This window comes from Vigna unguiculata, chromosome 4 (genome assembly GCF_004118075.2).
Source record: "Vigna unguiculata cultivar IT97K-499-35 chromosome 4, ASM411807v1, whole genome shotgun sequence".
NCBI lineage: Eukaryota > Viridiplantae > Streptophyta > Magnoliopsida > Fabales > Fabaceae > Vigna > Vigna unguiculata.
The window spans coordinates 3603826-3629848 of record NC_040282.1 but is presented as its reverse complement, the minus strand read 5'-3'; the positions used below and the strand labels follow the sequence as shown (position 1 = coordinate 3629848).

The following is a 26023-nucleotide window of genomic DNA, read 5'->3' as shown; positions in this document are numbered from 1 at the left end:
AAGAACCCTTTTTAATTTCAACATCAAAATATTATTAAAGCTAATTTTTCTTATCTGAAAAATACTCACTCTTCAAGAAACATGGAAAAGAGTTAGAGAACTCAAAGATTTTAAATATCTAAATAATACTAACAGAAAAACAAATAAATGTCAAATAAAGATATAATTAGTTAAGAAAAATAATTTTTCTTTTCAAATAATATAAGAAAAAGGAAAATTAAAATAATTTTCAAAAGTACTCACTCTAATTTGAATTCCCAAAAACCATTTTTAATTCATTTGTAAGACAAGATTTTATCTTAAAAACATGAAAAAAAGAAAAAGAGAACTTATAAAGATAGATCGTGTTTTGTTTTTTCTTTTTCATGAAAATCTAACAGGTCAGAGAAAGAAAAAACCTGCAGATTTTCAAATTCACTATATTGATCCCTTACCTTTTTTTTTGTTAAGTTTTTTCTTCACAATTTGAAAGGCATAAGGTTTAGGTTTTAAAACAATAAAACTGACCCGTACCTTTGAACAAGTTTCACACTGTAACAAAAAATAATGAAAAAATTATATGAATTTTATAACTTTTTTAGATATTTGTAGCTTACTCTTGTAGAATGCAAAGTTAATTTATCAAAACTCTTATAAAAAAAAACATAAACTTAATTTGTCTCTATGGAAAATCTGAAATGTCATTGTTCATCTTTTGATCTAACAATTTTCCACTCCTAAAAAGAAAAATATATCGGTATTTTTATTCTGGTCCAAATTACTGTTTGGTCTTATCTTATTACCTAATGCATTAAAAAAAAGTAAACACTAATTGTAAGTGTAAGAAATATTTATGTATTAGCATTTCATAAAAAGTGTTCACTTAGGAAAGTTAATTTAGAGGACTACATGTAATTTTCCATTTAATGCAAAATTAAAGATTAAATTGAAACTATAGATTCTTTAATTTTACGTACTAAAATAATGAAAAACTATATAAAGTAAAATTATAGACCGAAACTTAAATCTTCCAATTTCAGTAATTGTTGGAAAAGAGCTACTTTTTCTCGAATTATAAAAGCCGGCACCGGAGTTACTTTAGAACTCGGGTGAGTCCACTCACCCGATCCAAGTCAACAGAAACTCGTCTCTCACTCACTATTATAGAATCGAAGCAAAAAAGTAAACATCATCGTCTCCTCCTGCTAGAGACAGATCTCAGATTCTGTACGCTAACGTATAGAGAGAGAGAAAGAGAGAGAGGGAGATGGCAACTACGACGTCGTCTTCAATCAATGAAGCGCCGGAGACGAAGAATAAGAAGAAGGAGTGTTTGGGTTGGATAGAGTGGTTAAGAGGGTGGTTCTATTTGATCTACGAAATGCTCTTTCAGCGCATCATGGCCAGCCATTTGCACAACCCCATGCCCCTCCCTCCCGTCAACGACCTCACTTGCATTGTCACAGGCTCCACCAGTGGCATTGGTCTCGAAATCGCAAGGTTCACTTCCCTTTAAATCCATTTTCATGCTTTTAAATGATGGGGTTCTGTTTTTGGGTGTAAAAACTCGAGCTTTGGAATTTTGATGAACTGGGGTTATCTGGGGTGGGCGGTTGTTGAGTGGTCATTGGTGAAAGGTTGGTTTTGGGAAGTGGGTCTGTCTTGGTTTTGTGGTTGCGGTTTTAAAGGAGGGACCTTTGCGGTTGGTTTTGGAGATAGGTTATAAATGATGTTTTACCGTTTTGGTTACTGTGCGAAGTGAGCCTTATTTACCATGGCTAGGTTGTTTGGCCCACTGTGGACCAGCTTGCAGTAGTTTTATAAGAGGTTTTCAATTGTTTCTTCAGGAGAATCTCCTTCACCTGTTGTAAGGTTCTCACTTGAGAACCAGGTGATCGTTTGGAGGAGGCTGACATGACTTCCAATTATAAGAGTTGGTTCTTATACAAGCAATCTGGTCTTATGATTAAAAATAGTTTAATTAATCTTTTGGTCCTTATACTTGTGCCAGCTTTTTCAATCTTTGTATTAAAAAAAAAACTCCTATGTTTTAGTTTCTATACCAGCAATTTTTTATGTTTTAGTCTTTATGTCTCCATTTTGTCAGTTTAATACTGCTAGGAAACTAACAAGGACTAGTGCAAAAATTGGTTGGTACAGGGACCTAATGGTAAAGCTCATAGAGACTGAAGTTGACACATATATAGAGACCAGAAGATATTAACCTTTTTTAAAATCGTTTTCTGAAATAATATGAGAAAAAGTGCTTAAATGATTTCATCGTTGGAGTAGAAAATTCTTAAATCTGATGAAACATGTAAGACCTGCTAAAAGTGAGTTAAGAACCTTCACTTCAAGTGTACCATTGAAGATGCGCTAACTAGTGGATAACAAAACTATATTCATTTTAATTTATGTGTAAAGTTTGATTTATCATAATTCAATTATTAAGTACTTCTCGAGAAGTTTATTAAACTGGCTCTCATGTAAAGTGTATGGATTTGGGTATCTTTTTGGTTTAAATTCTAGATTGAACATTTTGAAGTGTGAGCTTTTAAGTTCAGAAAAAAAGGAGTGATGCATTTTTTTTAGTTGTTCTTCACATCGTGCAGGCAATTGGCACAATCAGGTGCTCATGTTGTTATGGCCGTCAGGAACACAAAGGCAGCTCAGGAATTGATCCAGAAGTGGCAGATTGACTCTTCAGGATTGAGTATTCCTCTTAATGTTGAGGTAACTTGTATCTTCATTATTCAATTGCGTGAGGAACATTAAAGCCACAATCTTGGTGCATGCTTTGCTAAATCATCTATGATGATTATGATCCGTGGATCTTCTTATGTGTTTAACTGATTAACTTATTTTGTTACAAGCTGTTATACATGACGCTCTGAGGAGAGATTTTGGTTGAATATTTGTTTTAATGCCAGATAAGCTTAATTAACAATGTGTTTTGGGATTACTTCTCGTCACTGACATTTCCTTTTGGCTTATGAAGGTAATGCAAGTTGATCTTCTCTCGTTGGACTCTGTTGTGAGGTTTGCTGAAGCATGGAATGCACGCTCAGCACCCTTGCATGTTCTCATCAATAACGCTGGAATTTTTTCCATTGGAGGTTGGTATATCTGATCAATCAAAACTGTTCGTTATTTTGGCCTGTTTGTTGTCAATCATTCTGAACCTGAAACAACACCAACCATTGGTACTTACTTTCCAGTAATTTTTTGGATTACATGTTCAATTGTACTTTTCCTTTTCTTTTTCATCATCTGTTGTGACAAAATTATCAGAATTAACTATAATATCTTCTTGATTGGTTCTCATTGATCACAAATGTAACTAATCCATCCACAATTTTTGTTTATATTCAGAGCCGCAAAAATTTTCAAAAGATGGTTATGAACAGCACTTGCAAGTGAATCATCTGGCTCCTGCGTTGCTTTCTATACTTCTTTTGCCATCCCTTATTAGGGGTTCTCCTAGTCGCATTGTTAATGTGAATTCTATAGTAAGTCTCTCGCTATTTGAGCATATTGTTATATGTCATAGCCCATAGGATTTAACCTGAGTTATTATCCGCGGTGGATGGTGGGAGACCAAAATTCTGTCATGTAAAAACACCACTGTGGCTTTGGGCACTGCCATATAATCCATTAAGTGTTCATATTATTGCCTTTGATTCGTACTATACTAATATGCATGAAAACTTAGTTTTGTTTGGCTAGAGGTTGGTTTGACTAATTCCACATTTATTACTTGTTGGTTTTCTATGTTTGATCTTCTTAAAATATAATCTATGATCTAGAGCTATTCTGTTTGCAATGATGAGGAATTAAGGATTAATACTTTCTAAAATTCAAATTTAGTAGCAAATTACTTATTATGAAAGGTTACGTTAGTTTGGAAGACATCTTCTTTCTTCTGTTTAGGTGCTTGTCTTGGGGCTGTGAATCCTGGTTGGTATGTTTCCTCTCACTGTTTTCTAGTAAAATTTGATTTTGAGTAAAAAACATGATACACTTGTGACCTGGAATATGTACTGTTCTTTAATTTCGAGTTACTTCGTTTTCTTTTACTTTTTTATTAAATTAATGTCACGAGTTACAAAGTTTTCTTCTGGTGTATTATCAACTTTTTTATGACATTTTAATTAACTTCAGACACCAATATCATTATATACTCTTACTCAAATGTATCTTGCTATCCAATTCAAAAGTATCAACTGTTTAGTTGTGAAACTACAATGCTATTTCTGAGATTTCCCTTTATATATGTTTGTGACTCTTGCTCGATGAAATAATTGTATTCCAAAAATTCAAATATAGATTAAGTCATTTATTTGAACAATTGAAAAAGAGAACAGGAAATGAGTTTGGCTTATAAAATTCTTGACAATTGAATAGTTGGTGTATTCCAAAGAATTAAAAATTGGATGCATAATACAAAGGAAACATGTCAAATAAGTAATGAGTGCAGAAGTAAAGGCTGTAGATTGATATTTGGCAGGTATTCAATATTCTCTGTAATGTTATTGTTTTTCTGTTTAACTGTTCTATGAATTTTAACTTTTGAATGCTGATGACTTTTCTGTTGTCATCACAGTGGTTAAAGTAATTCCTGGAAAATAAAAAAAAAAGTATTTTGTGGTGATAAACTGATATTTTATTTTTTAACCTTTACTACTCTTTGACCTTAAGAAAATCTCAGTGTGCTTTCTTTTCTTTTCCCTTCTTTATCTGTAGATGCATCATGTTGGCTTTGTTGACACCGAAGACATGAATGTCACATCTGGAAAAAGGAAATTTTCTAGTCTGGTAGGGTACTCAAGCAGCAAGTTGGCAGAGGTACACTTGGTTTAAATGTTTTTGTCAATTTCATGGCTTACAATTTATATATAAGTTTTTCGTTTAATGAACTTACTAGCGCAATTATCCATAGTTATTTTTGTCGCTGCTAAATCATGTATACTTAGCCTTATTTGTTGTCCACAATTCAACTGATAGTGTCTGGTCTTGATGCAAATTAAATGCATGTTTTCTCTATGTGTGTGTAATGTTGACCATTTAATTATTACTAATCTCTATCTTGCATATTAATTTTCTCAGAATTAAAACAAGAATAAGTTTTATTTGATAGATGGAATCCATGTTCTCCCTGTATTTTTCCTTTTTGTGTCGATTCTTCAAGTCTGGTTATTGATATTGACTTCTAAAATTTATTCTTGCTGATAAATGTTGCAAAATCACATGAAGAAGATGAATTGCTTGGTTTACCTCTCATCTTGAAGTTGTGAATGAAACAAGACTTGGCATTTTCTGTTGCAGATTATGTTTAGTAGTATTCTTAATAAAAGACTCCCTGCTGAATCTGGCGTCAGTGTATTGTGTGTATCGCCTGGAATTGTCCAGACCAATGTTGTAAGTCTTCTTAAAAACTTGGAATGTATTTGGATGGACCATGTATTTGTTGCATGATGGGATATATGCAGTCATTGATTCCTTGATCTTTCTGCGCATTTTATTAATCAAGCTTTTGTTTTTGCTTATATTTTCTACTCTATCTATTTCAGGCAAGAGATCTTCCAAAACTGGTTCAAGCTGCGTATCATTTGATCCCTTACTTCATCTTTAGTGCTCAAGAAGGTCTATTTCTTCAATATATTCAAACTAAACCTATAACAACCTAAAAATCTTGAGTTTTTAAGACATCACGAATTACCATGACTGTTCCCTGTGTAATGCTTGAGTTGTGATTGGATTTGGAACCCATTGTTCTAAAAAACATGATGAAATCATATGCTCTCTCTTTCCCTTTTCCGTTTCTCTTTTAGTTCCAACATTTTTGTATTCTTGAAATCATTTCCTTTCCTTTAGTTAACTATTGGCAGCATAGTATTATGTAAACAATATCCGATGCTATAATCAACTGTCCTACCATATATTTGATGGAATGCTTTTGCAAAAGTAAAAGATGTTCTGGACTGACTTTGAATACATGTGACTTGTTCTGCAATGCAGGTGCAAGGAGTGCTCTTTTTGCGGCCACGGATCCTCAAGTTCCTGAGTATTGTGACATGTTGAAAGCAGACGAGTGGCCCGTTTGTGCCTTTATTTCTCAAGATTGTCGTCCGGCAAATCCATCAGAAGAAGCACACAGTGTTCAAACATCATATGAAGTGTGGGAGAAGACATTAGAGATGATTGGTCTTCCTTCAGATGCCGTGGAGAGGCTTTTAGACGGGGAAGAAGTTAAATGCCGTTATGGACAAGAACAGTAATCTATCTAATTTACAATGATGACTACAAAAACAGTTGATCAGCCGAAATGTCGCCACATGTCACCACGTGCTCACCGCTGATCTGTAAGGGCACTTACATTATTTATAGATAGCAGTGAGCTTTTTCATTCTCAGTATGTGGGAAAGAAGAACCCTTCTTTAGTTTTTGGACATCATATATGTACATTCATTTTGATCATATTTATGCACTAAAGTGTCACTTGTTATTCATAATGGTAGAGAATTTAACCAAACAAGTGTTTTTGGCCTTGAAGCTTTTGATGGTCATCCATAGGAGTAAGAACTAAGTTAGTAAGCACTATGTTGTGATAGCTATTTTGATCATTCTGAGTGGGTCACAACAATAGTGTTACTTTCAATTTTGGAATTTATCTTGCAATTCTTACTTTCTAAAGAGCTGTCACCTTGCTAGAGATCAACTTGTTTTAGAATATAAGGTCAATTCATCATAAGTGTTTGACATTTTTCTTTGTTAGTCAGTTAAAAATGATTAAGTGGGACATAAAACTTCTCTTATTAACCATGATTATGACTTTAGTTTTACCAAGTAATAAATAAATTAAGCAATGGTTTGATTACATCTTAGATCCGGTGTTTGTGCCTTGATGCAAGGATTAATTGAGGAACTATTTGATGATCATGGCATGATTTGATCTGATAACTTAACTATATCTTTTCCATTCTTTATATGATCTGTTTTTAGAAAGCTGATATGATCATCTACTCGAACCAAGACTGTGTAAGGTAAATAATACTGACAAGAACAAATATCAGATACTTTAAAAGATCACTATATAATTTTTTCTCCCAATATTTAGAAGATAAATTCTGAAGTTGGATGATTGAATATGATGATTCCATTCAAAGAAGATCCATAACATCTGAACTATTCCGAAAATTAGCAATTAAAGTAACTAAAACACCAATATCAAAACATGATTATCAGTTAAGGAGTTACATTGATGTGGAGCTTCTGCCCATTTTCACAGTGATCATCAACTCCACATATGAACCATGCTCCACCCTTCTTTAAAATTATTGAGTCGTTACCACTTGTGAACCTTTTCATATATGAGTCCTTTATGCAACTCTCATAAACTCTGGAATCAACTTGCAATACATTATGTTGGCTGCTGTCATAATTGAACACTGGTAACAGAAGTACAACATGTTAATATAATTTGTTCAATATAACTGTTAGTGAGAATGTTCAACTTTCTTGTAATAAAATATACAAAAATGCCATATTTCGGTAAAATGTGTGTATTCTATTTTGCACAATCATTATGTTATTGACTCTGCAAATTTGATTTTAGTTTGTATGTGTCATTTATGTTATCTTGACAATTTTAATAAATCCAACTTTTAAACATGTAATTAGTAAAGGTAGGTATGTATGTTCTTAGATTACTTTAAAAAATGTAAATAAAATCATGAGGCTTTTTAAACTTTTATGAAGGTTTTACCAAAAGTATTAATTAAGAGTGGTGGTTGGTTTGGTTATGAATCAATAATTTTTTTTACTAAAAGTCACAATAAAGTGTAATATTAATGTTTCTTTCACATTAAAGTGACTTTTTACTCCATTAAACAATGAATCTCTCAAAAGTCACAATCATGTTTGACACATTTCATAGACATTAAACAGTTATATTATATTGCTGTTTTCCTATGCATAACCAAACATAGTTGACAATAAAATCTTTTTAGCTTCTCTGTATTATGCCCTAAATTTTACCAGTAAAAAGAACATGTTAACAAAAAGAAAATGATAGTAAAAAAAAAAATGATAACATAACATGGGAAAGAGTATGTTAGTGATATATTTCTTATTATGAAATGTGAAACTCTACCCTTACCTAGAACATCACCAACATGAAACTCTTTTCCATCACACCAGTTGTTGAAATCTACGAAGTCAATCCAACCATAACTGTCACCAACAAGGTAATTTTCTCCCTTTGCATGAGGCACAATGAAGGAGGTTATGAGGAAAAGATAGAACAAGATTAAACTGGAGCAATGATAAGCTTCAAGACCCATCTTTTTTTTTTTTTTTCCTTTTCTACTTTTCAATGTTAAGAGACTACAATATGACAAACGACCATACGATAAGAAAGAACATAATTCACCAAACATTGGTGTCTCACAACATTCTGATGTCACAAATTAGGTAGTCATGTATATCGTGTTAATAACTAGATAATTAACAAAACATGTTAACATTTTTTAACTTCAGATAAAGTATTCAACACTTTTTTGTTCATTATTGATATGATAAAAATAGTTATAAAAAGTATTGTTTACATAATATAATTTAGTTTATTTGTGCAAGATATCTTATAGTTTCATAACCATTGTATGAAACACCTATCCACTATCTACTTCTAAATATCATATTTGTTTTAATATTTTCTTAACCAAATATTATATTTTTGAAGACTAAGAGGTAACTGTTTACTCTCTCTTTATTGAGTGAATAATAAAGCTCATTGGTAAATAAATAAATAAATAAGAAGATTTTCATATGCTTTGAATTTTATCTGTTCAATTTAATTTATTATACTGATTATACGACTGACTCTTGAAGAAATGAATGGAGACAATCTTATTATTCACTTTCATTACGTAACGAGTGACGTGGGTTTGTTATTATTAGTTGTTTTGTGGGGTATGTGAGAAATATGCCTCTTATCATTAGCATGGAAACTGTCACTGGTTTTGATTTGGTTTGATCATATTGAAATTTGGAAAAAAATACTTACAAAACAAACGTTTGATAGAAAATGATAACATTTTAATGAAGTAGGGCACTGTGTAAGAATTGAAATTGGCACTTTATGGGAAAATGAAGCCTGAAAACAAGGTATAGCAACTTCAAATTTCAAAACACGCATACGACCCTACCATCTTAAAGACTTGCCGAAACACAATTCAATGACGCAATCCAACATATGTTTCCAACTTCAACTTCCACTTTTAAAGAGTTTCAAATGCACTGATATTCATCAGTTGCTACTAGTTATGGAATGCATGTTTTAAGTTTGATTTATAGAAATAAAACTAGTGCTGTGATCTTTATCTTATAAAAAAGTTGGAGTTATTAAATGTGTGAAAAGTGAAAAAGTAAATGATGGATAAAATGGCATCAAAGTTGTTACTTGATGGAAGATGGATCTAATACTTTTTGTTAACTAATAACATAATATTGCAGAATTGATGAACTTAAATAGTGGAGGCAAAGGTACAGACACACTCTAGCTTTTACAAAGATGATGTTAACCGATCTACAATTAGTTTGTCATGGATTCAGCTAGAGGGTCTTCATGCATTTCTATGTTGAAAGGCCTCATGTTGGAATGTACACCATGGCTTATAAGTAAACCTAGTAAGCTACTGCTGCTAACTTTAAAGTGCCAAAAAGTATGCATATAAATTTTGATAGAACTTTTGTGAACTCCACAAAAAAAAACTACCATCAAGCACAGGTTGGATTAGTGCCACACAATAACAAATCCATGTTCTTGAGCTTTTTCCACAAACTAGGGGATTTCTTCCCATCAAATCTCTTCCTAGAAGAGTTACCATCTTTCCACTTGAACCTCCTAAACTTATCCATCTGAACACAAACCTCCAAAGCTATCCCCTCCCCACTCTTCCCTTTGTTACCATCTTGACCATCTCTTCTCAGAAGTTTCTCATAATACTCCTTGTTCCTCTTCTCTAAGCCATGTATCTGTGCTTGAAGATCTTCAATTTTCCTGTGTAGCATGTACACCCTATGATCCTCCCTCATCTTCAGCACACACTTTGCCAGCTCACCAGCTTTTCTCTTGATGAAAACTGATTCAGTTGCCAGCTCTTTGTTCTCTTCCACCAGAGTGTTGATTCTGTAACTCAAACTAGCATTCTCATTCAGCAGAACAATCCTTTCAGATTCCAACACCTCAAGAAGACTCTTTTGTAGCTCACTTTTTCTTGAGGACTCGCAATACCTCCTCTCCATGACACCAACCTCGTGCATCAACAAGTCATATTCAACATTCCTGACCACAAGCTCGGCAACAACGGCATCAACATCAAGCATGGAGCTCTTAGAGAGAAAAATAGGCATCACCAGGTGTGGAGGGTGTTGGTAGGAGATTGAGCTCTCAATATCTGAATCAACGTGGCTCACACCACTTGTTTCTTCCTGGTCAGAGAAGCCTTCATCAACAGTTGAGACTTGGGAAGAGTGTCTACTATGATGCTTGTGTTTGGCCAGTGTTTGGATGTAACGATCAGACAAGGTTATGTAGCCATTGTACAAGTCCTGCAGAAGGGACAGTAGCTGGGGTCTCTTTTGGTAGTAGGATTCTGCTCTTTCAGCAAAAGTATCACCAATTTCTTCTTCTTCGGTTGTACTCATTGTCAACACTTTCATCCTCTCCTCTAATTCTGCCATCAAACACCAAAAGTTTCACATTTGCATTAGCACAACAATAAAAACAAAAGACCCTTTTCAAACTAGGTGAGGCTGGCTACATAGATCAAACAACCCTTTTCAATACAAATAAAAAAAGACTTAATGCTTTTTTGCATCAGTAATTACAAGAAAAAGAGCACAGAGAACAATGTTTTTCCTTACCGGGTTTACACAAGTCCATAGCTTCAGAACCATTAAGTTTCAACTTGTAAAAAGATTGACAAATGGGATGTACCACAAAGGAGGTTAATATAGACCCTATCCAAACTTGGTTGATGAGTAATTGAGCACAGAGAGAGGGACATGTTACCAAACCATGACACCATAAAAGGGAACACTGACAAACCCCATAAATAATTCTGGTACGCAAGATAAAACGTTACAAGGAAATTAAATAGTGCAGGGCTAAATTTGAAAACAGAATTTGAATTTGCAACACGAGTTAGCCACAAGGGTATGGCACATTGCCACTCTAGTGTCTGGTCTAGAGTTACATCTACTACCTCTAGTTTTGAATGCAAAGGTCAAAATCATGTACTATACCTGAGCATGTGCACTGTTGACAGAAAAGCTAACGTTCTCCAACTTTCAAATTTTTTAAGTGTAAAGCCAATAAAGTTTAGGGGAATATGAGCACAAGCCACGAGGCTAAATGGAAAAGTCACCATTACAAATGCCACCAAAATCTAATGTGCACTGCAGCAAGGCAAGTGACGTGGCCAGGAACCAGTGAGTTGTGTGTGTGTGACCACCAGGTCCATTCTAGTTTCAAAATTTGAAACACAAGATGAGTGTCCAAAAAGCACCGCAAAGGCCAAACAAAAGAACAAAAGGGTATGAGAAAGGGACAATGGATCAATCGCCAGATCAGAGACAATGGGTATACAAGTCTTGTTCAAATCAAATTGGAAATTTGAAAACAAAAACACACCAAAAAGATAGACCTGTCAACAGCCACCTATACGAAAAGATATAAACTTTATATGAAATTTTCTTCCCCAGAATCCATGCTCTAGTATACAGTAAATAACACCAGTAAAAAACGAAAATTTCTTTCGAAAACCTACAAAAAAATCAATATTTTATAGGCGCGTGAGAAAGGGCGCGTGGGAAGTGGTGTCTGATGATAAGAAATTGCAGAAGGAAAATAGTTATGTACGGCATTGTTGTTTCCAATGAAGAGTTGGACATTTGACAGTTGACAGGGACATGTCCTGTAGGGAGGATTCTTCTCTTTCATTTCTCCCTTCTTCCTTCCATTCATTGATGAATGCCAGAAAAAGGTTTCCACCGTTTCAACATTACTTGTACCACACCTAATGCATGTGATTCCATTTAATTCAGATTTCTTCTTCTTTCCATTATTTATTAGGGTTTTTTTTTTCTGCACCAGAATGATTCAATTTGCTTTTAAAACTTAATGAGAGTTCCCATATGAATCATGTTTGGTATATAGTCAACCAAAATTAAAAAAGTTTAATAAGAAGATTTATATGGATGTTCCAACATAATTAAAATAGAAAATAGAATGTGTTACACATATCTATAACTTTTTAAAGTTTTACATATATATCCATAATTCTGAAAACAAATTACACCATGATCTTGTAAATGCCTTTACTAGTATTAATATTAATATACAACTATTGATTGAAACACATTCCATTATTAAGTTAAAAGGGTACTTGGTTACAGAATACAGACAAAAAACAAAGAGATGGGAGTTGCAACATTGAGTTTTAACTTGGTTGAAGAAAGTTTGTTTTTGTTGGTAGAGTAGGGTAAAATTAATGCATACCAGAAATGTTGGTGAGAAGCCAGGAGGGCATGTTATTGCTGGGGATGCTCTTGTCCTTGGACCCTTTTGTGGATGATGAGTGAAGCAATGTGAAATTTGAAATCACCTTTTCCTTGCCCATGTTGGGGTCCCTCACCATCAATATCCTTGCTTCAAGCTCCCTATGCAGTGCAATGATAACACATTGGATCAAAAACAACAGCAGAATCTTTGAAAAAGGACTGTTGCAGAAATAGAGGGTCCTTTGCATTTAAGAAGGATGAACAAAGCATAGAACAAAAAACAGAGCAAAACAAAAAGAAAAAAAAAAACATATGGAAATTGAGAAGGTATGAATATTGAAATTAAGAAGGTAAAGACAACACAAACACATAAACAAGCGCAGATCTCCATAGACAATTCAGAGCAACTAATTACCAATAAAGTATTGCAAAACTTCACACTGAACAAAGCCAAATTGTTTAAAATATGAGGAAGGGTGCAATCTGAACATTCAGAATATAGCAAAAAGCCCAAATCCCAAGGGATTTTAAACCTGGGAATTCTGAGATTCTAAAAGGGAAATTTCCTTTTTTTAATAATTTTTCAAATTCTGTGGCTAAACCGGGAATAAATGAAGATCATGTGACCGACATGATGACCACAAAGAACACATATGTAAAGATTCAGGAATCAACGACAGAAGAATAACAACGAAACCATGAACAATTTTATTGTTTTTTTTTTCATATTCTGTTTTAATGGCAGAGAAAAAACAGAGGAAGAGGGAGATAAAAAGTTGGAAACTTTTTAACATTGTCATCAAATTTGAAAACTGAAACACACCCATTAAAGATTATATACATTGTTAAACAATGTAAACAATGCAGTAAGCGGCAACCTCCCGGCCCCTCAAGAATCACATTCATAGTCACATAGTACTCTGCTAATTTCTCAGCAAAAAAAGAAAAAGAACATAAGAATGAACTTACACAAAATATCAAATAAACAATGGTAAAGACAAATCCAAGAACAGTAGCAGAATTGATAGACAAAATCAGCGGAAGAAGAAGAGTAGAAACTCACTGTGAGAAGTGCAAGAAGAAGGCTCGATATGCAGCTCTCTAGAGGTGCAGAGGAACTTGATTTGAAAGAAAGTTCCTTACGTTTATGTGAGTGATGATAAAAAAAGAAAAGGGATTGATAGAAAGAGTGGGACCGAAGGAAGGAAGAGGAGTGAGAAAATCTCGAGTGTCGCATTCCAATAGCAACAACTAATAGTCAAAAGCATTAACTCAAAATTCTGGAGTACAGTGTGACACTGTAACAATCTTCACCTAAAAATATCCTATTTTCTAAAATTTATGATAAGTGATATTCTAGTTTTGGACTTTCGTATAATTAATTGATTTGTTGAGATTTGATTTTGTCTCGATTCTGTGATCTTTAGGTTTTGGTATTTGTTTCCATATATTTATAGTTATTAGGGTGAAGAATACTGTTTCGGTGGGATTTGGATGAGTATGATCGCATTTAGATAAATAACTTTTGTGTGTGTTGATGTTGGTTACGTTGAAAGATAACCTCGTATGGTTTTTATGCACCTGGATTTCGTGGTTATAACATGTCATATATGGTTTACTAATTACCTAATCTTAAAAAAAATACAATTAAAATATAATTAATCTAATTATTATTGTAATTATAAAATTTAACATTTCCTCTCAATTGGAGATAGATGTGTATTTCTCATTCTTTTAAAATTATTTTTTATTGATTTAGATTGCGAAGAAAAAAAAATTAAATAAAATGTGGAGACACAATATTCCATAACATTCAATTATTTTAATCAATGAATAAAAAAATATTTGTTAGCGTTATTCTATTCAAATTTCTTTTATATATTTGATTCTCTTAACAACATCTTTTCTTTCTATTTGTTTTCTTTTATATTTGTTTTTATTGCGAACCAGAACATACTATTAATTCTAACAAAATCTTCTACAAAAGAAATATAACATTTATAATTTATAATTCTAACAAAAAGTAGAAATACTAGATAACCAACAAAGACTTATAATCCACACAAAACTTATTTCTTCAAAACAATTATAATCACTTGTAAAATTTTTAATTCCCTTTCTTTAATTCAAGTGATTTTTTTTCACCCATACATTTTGTCAAAACAGTGAGTTAGATCTTTATTTTAAAGTGAAAATAAATGAAGAAAAAATTATAAAAAATTGAAAAGAAAAATGAAAACATGTGAAATAAAAAATAAAAAATAAAAAATAAAAATTTATAAATAAAAAAATGAAAAAGAATTATTGAATGAGAGTCTTATTACTGTGTATCATTGATTCTTGGATGAAAGTAATATTAACATATATGAATTATTATTTAAATGTTTCATGATCCAACCTACTAGAAAAATTTAGTGGTCAAGTTTGAGTTTTTTTTTTTCAATATGAATTAGTACTTAAATAGTTTAAAATAGTTAAGTATATTATGCTTAATTTACCATTTTGTTTTGTTTGTCTGACAAGTTTTGAGTTAGTTTAGAAAAAACAATTTATTAAAAAAGAGTCTATCAACATAGAAATGCTAAGTTCTTGATCAGACTATTATATATAACACTTTCTTTCTTGTACAACCTTTCCATTTTTCTTAAGCATTAACGTTTACCATTGTTAATTTACTAACTCTCAGTATTATCCAATGTTAAATAATCCAATCAGTCACTTACTGAATCAAGAAATTGGTCCAAACTTAATTTTTGCCCAATATTTTAAAGTAACAAAATTGGTACATGGATGTGTATGGTTAATTGGAAGAAACAAAAATTAAAAATGTGATCAGTGTTGAAGTGTGTGCAAATAACAATATTCAAACATATCTTATGATACTACACACTTCATATGACAGATAGATGGTCTTATATTCTGCATCTTTGACAGTACAAGAAGAATACATTACTGATCTGAGATTCAGATGCTACTGTTATGATAATCAAAGCAGTTACATTAGAACACAACATGAAGCCACTTCTACATTGTGATTTTGATTTCCCCTGCCACCCTATTTCTACAAGAGTTTAACTTATATACATTTTCAACATAAAGTATTTTTATACATTATCAGACAAGACTTTTACCTTATCATCACATCATGATAAAATGGTTAAATCTTATCAGATACCTACATGCACAAAAATACTTCAGGTCAATACTGTATATAAGTTAACATGAAGAACACCCTTTTGATGAGTTATTTTCCTAGCTCAAGGGCACCATCATTATGAGACACACAACTGTGTTTCTCTTCCTCCTCTTGCTGTTTCAGAGTCTCATAGAGAGGAGCATTTCTTGTCTCAGGTAGCCACAAGCTCAAAACTCCACTAGAAATTGAAAAGCCTCCAAACACAAGAAAAGAAATAGAAGGACTCAAACGGCCCAACACAACCAGCAAAGGGGCCACAGAAGCCCCCAACATTATGGCCTGGCGCAACATTGACACAGCAAAGTTCCTAACATTGGTAGGAAAAAGTTCCACACAATAGATGTACAAAATGTCAAATGTTGTGGAAGCCCCCATGAATCCAATTCCTTCAATGATCAACTGGCCCCAACTACCTCCATGATTGTTCTGCCCTTTTGAGGTTGTTCCTTTGTGTGAAAAAAATGTGCATAGAATGGAGGACACTGCAGCTATGTAAGCGGACACAGATAACAGCAAACGTCTGTTGGTAAACCCCAGGAGAAAGGTACCAATTACCACAGCAGGAATCTCCATCACTGCATTGAGTGCTACTGAGACATAAAGGTTGAAGTTCAAGTTTTCTACATTGAGTTGAACTCCATAGTAAACAAAGCCAACTCCAAAGCCAGCTAACATAACAGTGACCATTCTAATGGCTGCCCATTTTGTGGTCCAAAGATTCTCTCTATTGTTTGGAGTTATTTCAGCACCTTCACTGGTGGTGCATGGTGCAGCATTTGATGATCCAGTAGGGTCGGTTAAAGAGAGGTTGCTGGGGAGTTTTTGCTTCCCATTGAGTCTTGCAAACCTGTCCAAAACCTGAAGGGCCTCTTTGGTTCTCCCTCTTATGAGGAGCCAACGTGGGGATTCTGAGACCAAAGGGAGGAGTAGGACAGCATATGCTAGTGGAATAAGGGACAAGACTTTGTACAAGCTTCTCCAACATGTTCTTGTTGGATAAGCCACAAGGGGGAGTGTGAGGAACCCTATTGTGAAGAAAAAGAAACCGTATTGGCCTACTTGGCCACGCCACTTGCGGCCTACTGACTCTGTGGTGAGCACAAGACAGCATATTCCAATTCCTGACCTTGCAAAGCCATTGGTGAACCGGAAGAAGGCATAGGTCCAAATGTTTGGAGACAGAGAGGTGGCAAAGGCAGTGATGGAGGTTAAGATGCAGGAAAGTTGCACTGTTCTTTTTCTTCCTAGCCATGTATCAGATAGGTGGCCATAGACACCAGACCCTGTAACAAGTGCATGTAGATGATTGTTATTGATGTTAAAATCAGCAAGTTTAGTTACAGTTTAAAAAATCATACCTTCAATCAATCACAGATTTGTACTAAGTACAACTTTTAAGATTTATATGTTCTTAGATGATTAATAGTGTAAAAACTTTTATAATATATGAGCCTAGAATGTTTTCTCATCAGTTATGTAATTTTCTCTCCAGAATATATGATATATGGTTATGCAGACTTGGTTTCGCATTGCTTTGTTACTGGACAAAAGGGAAAATATTTTTTGACTATTAAATTTTGACAACTTTCTCTTACAATCTTAGGTGATATCTTTGGTTTTCCATTTTTTCATTTTCTCATTCTCAATATTTCAAAACCACTTAAAAGATGACACATCATATTATAAGAGAAAGTTGTCAAAAGTTAGTAGTAAAAATATTATTTTCTGGGCTAAATCATGGGAGAGAGAAAAATGTTACCATTGGTTTTGTAGTAGATAGGTAAAAGTATCTGAAAGGAGCTGAAATGCATCATTCTCTCAGAAATGAAGACATGTTTACATAAAAATTGTTAAATGATCATGTTTTGTTGGAAAACAACAGAAAAATGACACTGGGCAGGGATAAAAAAATGATTTTACAGCTTGATATGATATGGGGCTTTTCAGGACAATTTTTATATGAGTAAGTAAAATAATGAATGGTAGATAATATGAATTTTTATATACTGTGGTTATATTAGAAGTTATAATAGTTAATATCGTGATTTTCAATTTTTCAAAGTATAGCACTTTTTATCCTGAGCACAAAAAAAAATTAAGATACTAAGAAAACAAGTTAATGAGTTACACTGTAGAAGAACAACGTTTTCTTGGACTAGGATTTATTGAAGAGTCTTATTATATAAAAGATCCATTACAAAGACAACCACTCATACCTTTTATCCACTAAATTTGTCAAAAAATATTTGCTGGGCCATAATCATATTAAATAGATTTTGCAGAGTTTCACATATGGTTTACAACTATTTATCTAATAGAGTTGCGTGTACGTTCTGGTTTTTACTATATTATGGCTAAAGTTGCAACATATTAAAATAGTTCTAACAAAGGAGAAAACAACCCTTGTACAAACTACTGCAAGACAGATGTATAAAAGAAAACGTTCTGGTCAGTGGGGCAGAGTTCACATGGTTCAGCAGTACATGAAGGGTAACAAAGAAAAAACTGTCACCATTATATTACTAACAAACAACACTATATCTAACATTCAATTCACAGATTTACAAAAACTGACAGTGAAAAAGTGAAACTAATCACTTTCTGCATCAAAAAATGAGCTAATGTGTTAAAAGAAATGAAACTCATCCTTTATTGTCTCAAGAAACTTGAACTAATGTGTTAGATAGTAAGATACCATCATTGCTATCAGAACAAAAGAACAAAGGAGTATGTATATGTACCTATGAGAGAGCCAAGAAAGTAAACTGAAGCAGGCACAGCAGCCAGAAACCTTCTATCACATACAAGATTCCACTCTGCTATGGTGGAACTGGTGTGGCCACCAATCCATTCCCAAGTCCCTGGTACCAACTCACACACAGAACCACTGTTGCTGCTGCTGCTACCTTGACACAATCCACTTTTGCACCTCCATGGTGGTTGTGCATCAGTGAAGATTGTCACCAAAGTACTCTGAGCATCAAATATCCATGCCAGTGACACCAAGAGCACATGCACCAGCTGAGAGAACCCTAAGGAACCAACATATTCCTCCACCACCTCATCCACAGTGAGTTCAAGTTTTCCCTCACTCCCCTCCAAATTTTTCCCCTTAACCAGTTTTTGTTCTTCTTCCATCATGGTTCCTACAATCAAAATAAAGGGAAACCAATCAGTTCCTACCTTGATCCAAATGTAAGTATATATCCACATCTATATATATACATATTTTGTTGCTGACCTTACTCTCTACAGAGGTTTCATTAAAAAATCATGGGGTGACATGACATCTAACACATAAAACCCCTCCTTTTTTGCATATAATAAATAAAATGTTGGTTTGGAAAATGTGTGCCTTGTGAAACAGTTTTGGTGCATGCACTGTGCTTGGGGTGAATGTGAGTGGTAGTGGAGGGATGCCAACTAGAATATACCATATTCCAAAATTTGATGACACACGTATCATATGAAAACAGCACCCAGCATATAGAATTAATTGGTGGGATAATGTGGAACAAAGTGATGGAAGATTGATGAGTTATTGGTAATGGAAATTGATGGATCTGGGACCCATGGTATTCACATTTGTGGTGGTTGGTGCAAGAATCAAGAACAGAGTTAGTGATAGTTCAACATATGATCCTGAGAAAAAAAAAACACACACACTGAATAATATGTATAATAAGCATGAAAGGGTTCTTAGAACAGAAGTTTTTGGTATTTGAGAACTTAAGTTTGTCACACCTTTTGAATGAAAGGAGTGGCAAGTTGGTTGAGCAGAGCTAGAAAATTGACATGCTGTTCTTGAGATACTGAAAAAATGACTGATATCTTGGCCATGAAACAAACATCTTGCGTGCATATATAAATTGTTGGGGTAAGGTTGTTACTTGTTCCGGGAGATATATTCATTATCCATCGCACTTGTTATTTTGATTTTCAAACAAATTGTTTTCACGATTTATATTCAATTTAAACACTTTTATTGCTAATATGATGAATAATTATATTATATATAGAAACTTATATCCAAGTACTGTCACATCTTGATACACATTTAAATTAGCATTTCTTAAATTATTTCTTACTTATAGTTGATGCAAAAGGAAAAGGTTGGTGAAGCTATAATCATAAAAATCATGCAGCAATTAAAGCATCACTTTTAACATCAAATTTTCTTTTGAAATTGTTTTTTTCAATAATGACAACAAATTAGAGATAAGCTAGAACCAATTTTTCTTCGCGTATTTCATTCATTTTGCATTCTTTAAGATTCGAGGAAAATGTCTATTTTTATCGTAACGCTAAAAGAACCTTTACTTTACCCACTTTTGTTCTCACTCGAATGAAGGAAAATATTCTATATTTGAAAACTCCTCAAAATTGTGAACACTAATCTTACGAAAATATCTTACATTGATTCCACATAAATGTTTAGATATACCTTTCACGAAACTATGAATAAGGTGGTTAAATAACATACTCTTACGAAAACAAACTATAAATATAAAAATTGTGCATATATATATATATATATATATATATATATATATATATATATATATATATATATATATATATATATATATATATATATATATATATATTTCTAATTTCAAATACATTCAAAACCAATCATCACATCTCAAATATTAGCTATTTTAAATTTCAAAATTTTATTATGATTTTAGTCTCGCCACTTCCAAATAATGCATGATTATTAGGCGTATTACAAGTTTCAGTCGAGATTTTAAAGGAATAAAGATTCATCTTTTAACTTTTCTTTTTTATTTATAAAAAAAAAGATAATTGTAATTTTGTATATTTATTAAATTTTAAAAGAAATTTGTAAATGTTTGTTGAAGTAATAAGATATGATAACATACACTTGATTAAAGAAAGAGTAGCTGAAAGAAAAAGAAAAGTCTTAAAATAGTATAATGATGTGGTATTGTAAGGGAAAAAGCTGCAAATATGTAAGTTATAAGTTAGTTCTTTTTACCAAATAAGTTTTAAGTTAATTAAATAATTTATAACTAAGATATTATAATGATATAGTGATTTTGTTTTTCTATCATGAAATAGATGAACGTGTGTAATTGCATAGAAAAGAAAAGCATATGATTTAATTTCTATGGAGATTTTTTTTTTATCATAGTCTTTCATTATTTTTTATTTTAATTTAATGGTTATAATTATATGTTCCTCTTTTCATTTTAAGAATGGTTCTCATATATATATATATATATATATATATATATATATATATATATATATATATATATATATATATATATTAGTTTTTTGACCCGTGCAATGCACGGGTTTTTTTTTTATTATTGATAATAAATTATAGAAGTGTAACAATTTGTTTTAAGAATTTAATAAAATATAAATCTATAAGATGTTAAACTTAGATAATGATATTATTGAAATGATAATAAACATAAGTCATGAAATACATCATTTAGAACAACAACATTCTATAAATATGCTTAATCTAATCACAACAACAACCATTAACAAAGACCTCAATATTTGGTTCGATAAAATCATTGTCTGTTTGGAAGACAACAATATCACCTTCTTTTAACTCATTTTCAATACAAAATAACCTCCAACCTTGACCTATTTTTGTTGAACTTCTATTCCTATTTGATAATAGGATTTTGCAATTGACTATAGTTTTGGGCCCTATAAGAAACACATCTTCTACATTCACGTCCCGAATGAAGTTGACAAACTTTGATGGCAAGTCTTGTATGATTCAAATTTTATTGTTAGTGCATTAATTAATTTCATTTAATTATATGTAAATTGATATTATAATACTTGAACTGATCAAAAGAATTCGTAAGACATATATCCAATTTAAAACATAAAACAAAAATAATTTCTTTTATCTTAGTTCTTTTACTATAAGATGAGGAAATTTTACTATATAGATTTTTTACTATAAGATCCATTAATCCGTTCTGAGACGGAACGGATTAAATTGTCCAATCCATTTTTTTATTGGCGGGCCAAAACGACCCGTTTTGTAACCCGTAAAGAAAATATATTCCTGAAAAAACAAAATGAACAATATTTTATTATTCTTTGTGCCTTCAATGATGAATTTTGGTGCAATGTTATGTTGAAGAGTGAGTGATGAATTGATGATTTGTTGGGCACTCATGCATGCAATGGTGGAATGCCTACACTAACTATAATGCCAAATGACGTGTTATGCAAGTCCATAATAATTCCATTATTGTTCCATCTTTTCAATTTATTAACCTAAAAAATTCAGAGGTGGTATATGAGTAAGATAACAATCCTAAATTCTTTCATTTGTTTAATCATAGGCAATGTTCATATTAAGGAAGTTTAAACCTCTTAATTATAACACTAGTCACCACCACAAGGAAAAATGTGCTTCTTGTCTTAATCACGGTGAAATTAATAGTTAATTACGTAGCTGTATCTAGAGCCACTTAAATATTCTACACAGGAATAATAATTTATTGTAACGTCACAACCACCCCCTTTGTTTTATCATACATTAAAATTTACCTAAACAAAGCTGTTTTTGGAAAGTCACTTAAACAAAGTTATACGATTACATGTTAAATCAATATGCATTAGTTGAAATGGAAGGACTAATCCTTAAGTAGTCTTCTTCAGTTTATTAATTGTAGTTTTAGAGATTTGTGTCTCATTTTATGGCGTGTTACAGAATTCAATAATTTAATTAAATTATGTTTTCATAAAATTAATGACTAATGAATAATTATTTCAGATCGATTTGTACATATTAATAAGGTGATAATATATAGAGAGAATAGTCACCCTTACGAGACATTTAGAAGGGAAAAAAAAAATGTTTTGTGAGATTTCGAAGTTGGAAAGAACAGTTTTTTTTTATTTTTAAATTTGGTTTTTTTTGTATTTTAAGGTCCTTTCAAATTAAATTTGTAAAAATGAATTCATTATTTTTTTTAAATTAGGATCAAGTCGTTAGGATATATGACGACATTATAGGTGAAGTCGTCCTGTATCCCATAAACCAATGCACAAACACAATACCCCGTTAAAAGAAGCACTGTGATGGTTCAAACATGATTTAATTAATGGTGTACTTTCCACTGCAATGTTTAAAAAATAATGAAAGTGAAGTCGTCATCATACAAGAGGACTTCACTTTTTCCATTACACTAAAACCGTTTTGGTACAAGACAATTTTGCTTATTTTTTTTTTTAAATAATGAAATTGTTAGTATATAAGACGACTTCACCTATAATGTCGTTTTGGATCCTGACGAATTGATCCTAATTTATAAAAAAAAATAAAAATCACAAACCTACTTTTACAAATTTGACTTGAAAGAGATTTTGAAATACAAAAAAAAAAACCTTTTGATTCACTATTGAAAAATATATCATCATAAAAACTTTTTTTCAATGTTTTTTGAAAAAACATTTAAAGTCAAGTTTGATACAAAACATATAGATCTAACTTATCTTGGTTGATATAAACTTTTAATAAAAAAATCACGTTTCTCTCATTAAATTATTTAAGATGGTAATAAATGAAACATTTTAATAAAATAACAGTTGTTATATGATTTCTGAAAACCTTATATAAATATTCCCGGTAACATTCTTTCTATTAAAATAGAATTTAATGACTACTAAAAACCATAATTGTTAGAACTTATAATTCCTAAAATATGAATGTGGAAAAATTCTAGTACCAAACATATATATAAAACAGTTATTTCATTCTATCCATTAGTTTAAATAAAAGTAAGTATAAGTTACATGTAGAATAACTTATTCCTTATAATTTTATATATAAAAGAACATTATTTATTTTATATACAAAAGAACACTTTCATTAATATCAGTGACAGAGTTTACAAAGTTTGTAGGAGCCTTGGTCTCCCAATTTTTTTTTTATATATAAATAATATATAGATAAAAGTTTTTTTTTTATATTTCAAAACTTGTATACATTTATCTTGACAATGAAAATAATTTTTAAAAGTTTGTCATTGATTATTATGAAAATTTACATATAAAGTATTATTTAAAGAGTATCCGGAAACATGTTAAAGAAAGAAAGAAAGAAACAGTATCAAAAATTAAAAGTTGATTAATTGTTGGTATGATGAATTCAACTTTAGTAATATTTTTAAAGAAAATCATTATGAAAGAATGTTAGAAAATTGAGAAGGCAGTAGTTGGTTGATGGTTATCTCTTGGATGAGTCACTTATGATACTTTTGTTTTTTCTTTTTGGGTATCTTTGTTTGGTGATGATTCAAACATTTGGCTGCTGCTTCAGTTTATTCTCAATGCTTTCTCGGCTATCTCTGATTCTTTGTGATGTCAACATCTTTTTATTTGTTTGATGTCATAGAAACCTTCTTTTGTTCATCGTATGAAACCACTAGTATACATGTTTTATGTTTTATGGTAAATATGGATAAGATCACGAAACTAAGGGTAGTAATACGGGTTAGATTCAACGCTCCAATCCGTCATAAAAAAGTGGACTGGATCAAGATATTAAAGTCGTCAACATATATCAACCTGGCTCGTCTGGTTCGTCTGGCCTGTTAGTCCGTTGGGTTGCAGGGCAGGTTGGGCACAAATTGGCTCATAACTCGCATTTGATAAAAAAAAAGGTTGATCTTGTAAAACGTTTAAACTCAAAGCATCACGGTGAAAGAAATGCTGGCGTCGAAGTCGAAACCTACGATAGTGGTGACGAGGAGTAAGAACATGTTCGTCGAATCGCAAAGTAGAGGAGACTTATTCCAATGTTACATCTAATGATCCTGAAAATGATGAAGACTAGCTTTTGGTATTTGCTTAGGTGGTGGAAGATGTTAAGAAAGAAAGACACTTTCTTTAATGTGTTTAGCTTTCATCGATTAAGGTTGTTTGGTATTTTTCTTATGGATAATGATAAAATGCTCCCTTTTTTTGACCCCGAAGTTACCCGCCTACGTGGTAGTCATTATTTTAATAATTTTTAACCAAACGGGAGCAGAAACGCGTGAGAGAAGGTGGAGTGAATGGTGAGGTTGTGATACACGCGCAAGAGAGGAAAAAGGAAAAGTTAGAAAAATAAAACTTTCCTTTGCGGTTTAAACTAAAGGCGAGAGTGCGGCGAGAGTGCGGATTGCTGCCATAGCTTCGTGCGTCGAATTGGAAGCCCTAATTTGAAGTGTTCTTGTTCTGCAAATCAAAGGGTGCTCTAGTATGTTTTACTATCCGATTACAAACCCCTATTTTTATGATGTTCTTCCCCAAATGAAACCACTATTTTTGTGATGTTTTTCCGAAAATGAAACCCCATTATCGTATTTTCTTGTTTGATGATTGAAATGGCATTTTGATGAGTTGTTCCCCAAATTGATGCTCTGTAAATCGTAAATGTTGTCGTGGATAGTTAATTGAAAATGTGAACTGATTTGTGTAACCAAAAATGCGAACTGTTTCGACAGTTAGGGTCGGGTGGCTACAAAATGCGAAGTGCAATTGTGTTGTTGGATGTTCGAAACTGAGTTTGTTGGTTTCGACATTTAGGATTGGGTGAGTAGAAAAAGCAAACTGGATTTGTGTTTTTGAATATGAGTGATAGTTAATGCGTTTTATAATTGCAGGTCAATTGACATGAGTGGCATTAGTGAAGGTTGTGAAGGTAGTGAAGGTTGTGAGGTTGGAGATTGTAGTGATATAAGTTAGGTATTTTATTTTTTGATGGTTTGTAACTTAACCAGAATTGTGTAATTCGTGCAGGATTTGCCTATATTGGATTCAATATGTTTGTTGTTCATCAACTTTTTTTTAAAAACCAACTTTTCGAGTTCGATAATTAAGTGTCCTTTTGTTAGTCCATAAGTGCCTTTTTACGTTTTACGTTTTGTACACACAGTACTGCAACTGCTTTTAAACTGTATAATTACGTGAAATATGGTTTGGACATAATCCAAAGGTCGTCCAAATAATTTCATCACCATCAATCATCAGCAAAAAAATTCAATAAGTATTTGAAATTGAAGATTGAATTAAAAATAAAGTTTTCTGCTTCGAGATTTAAGTGTCCTCTTGTGACTCTATAAGTGCCTTTTTTTAGTTGTACTTTTTGGACAGGAAGTACTGCAACTATTTTTCTAGTCTATCATTACATAATGATAAATTTGTACACAATCCAAAGGCCATACAAATAATTCCATCACCATCAATCATCAGCAAAAAACTTCAATAAGTATTTCAAATTGAAGATTGAAT

The 26023-nt window shown here is 32.2% G+C and overlaps 4 protein-coding genes across 7 annotated transcripts; 1 reads left to right on the top strand and 3 right to left on the bottom strand.

The window, feature by feature from the left end:
* The first annotated feature begins 1036 nt into the window (after positions 1-1036).
* On the top strand, positions 1037-6511 carry LOC114182369 (dehydrogenase/reductase SDR family member FEY-like). Its single transcript, XM_028069239.1, has 8 exons — positions 1037-1479; positions 2592-2712; positions 2978-3095; positions 3352-3488; positions 4723-4824; positions 5305-5397; positions 5550-5622; positions 5998-6511. Exons 1-8 carry the CDS (start codon positions 1247-1249, stop codon positions 6255-6257), a joined length of 1137 nt encoding a protein of 378 aa, XP_027925040.1. The 5' UTR covers positions 1037-1246; the 3' UTR covers positions 6258-6511.
* Positions 6512-7224: 713 nt separating this feature from the next.
* LOC114182039 (mavicyanin) lies at positions 7225-8321 on the bottom strand. Its single transcript, XM_028068780.1, has 2 exons — positions 8138-8321; positions 7225-7427 (listed from the first exon to the last, which is right to left on the bottom strand). The coding sequence occupies exons 1-2, from the start codon at positions 8319-8321 to the stop codon at positions 7225-7227; spliced, it is 387 nt and encodes a 128-aa protein (XP_027924581.1).
* A 1147-nt stretch (positions 8322-9468) lies between these two features.
* Positions 9469-13780, bottom strand: LOC114181341 (kinase-interacting family protein-like). 2 transcript variants are annotated; one of them, XM_028067766.1, is made up of 3 exons: positions 13607-13780; positions 12542-12702; positions 9469-10715 (listed from the first exon to the last, which is right to left on the bottom strand). In XM_028067766.1, exons 2-3 carry the CDS (start codon positions 12678-12680, stop codon positions 9757-9759), a joined length of 1098 nt encoding a protein of 365 aa, XP_027923567.1. In that variant the 5' UTR covers positions 12681-12702; positions 13607-13780; the 3' UTR covers positions 9469-9756. The 2 variants fall into 2 exon arrangements, with proteins under 2 accessions (XP_027923567.1, XP_027923568.1); XM_028067767.1 differs by lacking the exons at positions 12542-12702; positions 13607-13780 and adding an exon at positions 10906-11724.
* Positions 13781-15437: 1657 nt separating this feature from the next.
* On the bottom strand, positions 15438-19751 carry LOC114182141 (organic cation/carnitine transporter 1). Of its 3 annotated transcripts, XM_028068921.1 has the most exons (4): positions 19484-19575; positions 19174-19381; positions 18481-18885; positions 15438-17022 (listed from the first exon to the last, which is right to left on the bottom strand). In XM_028068921.1, exons 3-4 carry the CDS (start codon positions 18878-18880, stop codon positions 15788-15790), a joined length of 1635 nt encoding a protein of 544 aa, XP_027924722.1. In that variant the 5' UTR covers positions 18881-18885; positions 19174-19381; positions 19484-19575; the 3' UTR covers positions 15438-15787. The 3 variants fall into 3 exon arrangements, with proteins under 3 accessions (XP_027924722.1, XP_027924721.1, XP_027924723.1); XM_028068920.1 differs by lacking the exon at positions 19174-19381 and having other exon boundaries at positions 19484-19751; XM_028068922.1 differs by lacking the exons at positions 19174-19381; positions 19484-19575 and adding an exon at positions 18981-18997.
* Between the last annotated feature and the right edge of the window lie 6272 nt (positions 19752-26023).

What these genes read in the sequence shown, in the direction of transcription:
- LOC114182369 (XM_028069239.1), top strand. Translation starts at nt 1,247, where the DNA reads ATGGCAACTACGACGTCGTCTTCAATCAATGAAGCGCCGGAGACGAAG. An exon ending in TGGAATTTTTTCCATTGGAG is followed by an intron (nt 3,096 to 3,351) that starts GTTGGTATATCT and finishes GTTTATATTCAG; the next exon opens with AGCCGCAAAAATTTTCAAAA. An exon ending in CAAGCAGCAAGTTGGCAGAG is followed by an intron (nt 4,825 to 5,304) that starts GTACACTTGGTT and finishes TTTCTGTTGCAG; the next exon opens with ATTATGTTTAGTAGTATTCT.
- LOC114182039 (XM_028068780.1), bottom strand. Translation starts at nt 8,321, where the DNA reads ATGGGTCTTGAAGCTTATCATTGCTCCAGTTTAATCTTGTTCTATCTT. An exon ending in TCATGTTGGTGATGTTCTAG is followed by an intron (nt 7,428 to 8,137) that starts GTAAGGGTAGAG and finishes TTCTGTTACCAG; the next exon opens with TGTTCAATTATGACAGCAGC.
- LOC114181341 (XM_028067766.1), bottom strand. Translation starts at nt 12,680, where the DNA reads ATGGTGAGGGACCCCAACATGGGCAAGGAAAAGGTGATTTCAAATTTC. An exon ending in GCTTCTCACCAACATTTCTG is followed by an intron (nt 10,716 to 12,541) that starts GTATGCATTAAT and finishes GTTTGATGGCAG; the next exon opens with AATTAGAGGAGAGGATGAAA.
- LOC114182141 (XM_028068920.1), bottom strand. Translation starts at nt 19,601, where the DNA reads ATGCACGCAAGATGTTTGTTTCATGGCCAAGATATCAGTCATTTTTTC. An exon ending in CCACTCCTTTCATTCAAAAG is followed by an intron (nt 18,886 to 19,483) that starts GTGTGACAAACT and finishes TTTTGATTGTAG; the next exon opens with GAACCATGATGGAAGAAGAA. An exon ending in CTTTCTTGGCTCTCTCATAG is followed by an intron (nt 17,023 to 18,480) that starts GTACATATACAT and finishes CACTTGTTACAG; the next exon opens with GGTCTGGTGTCTATGGCCAC.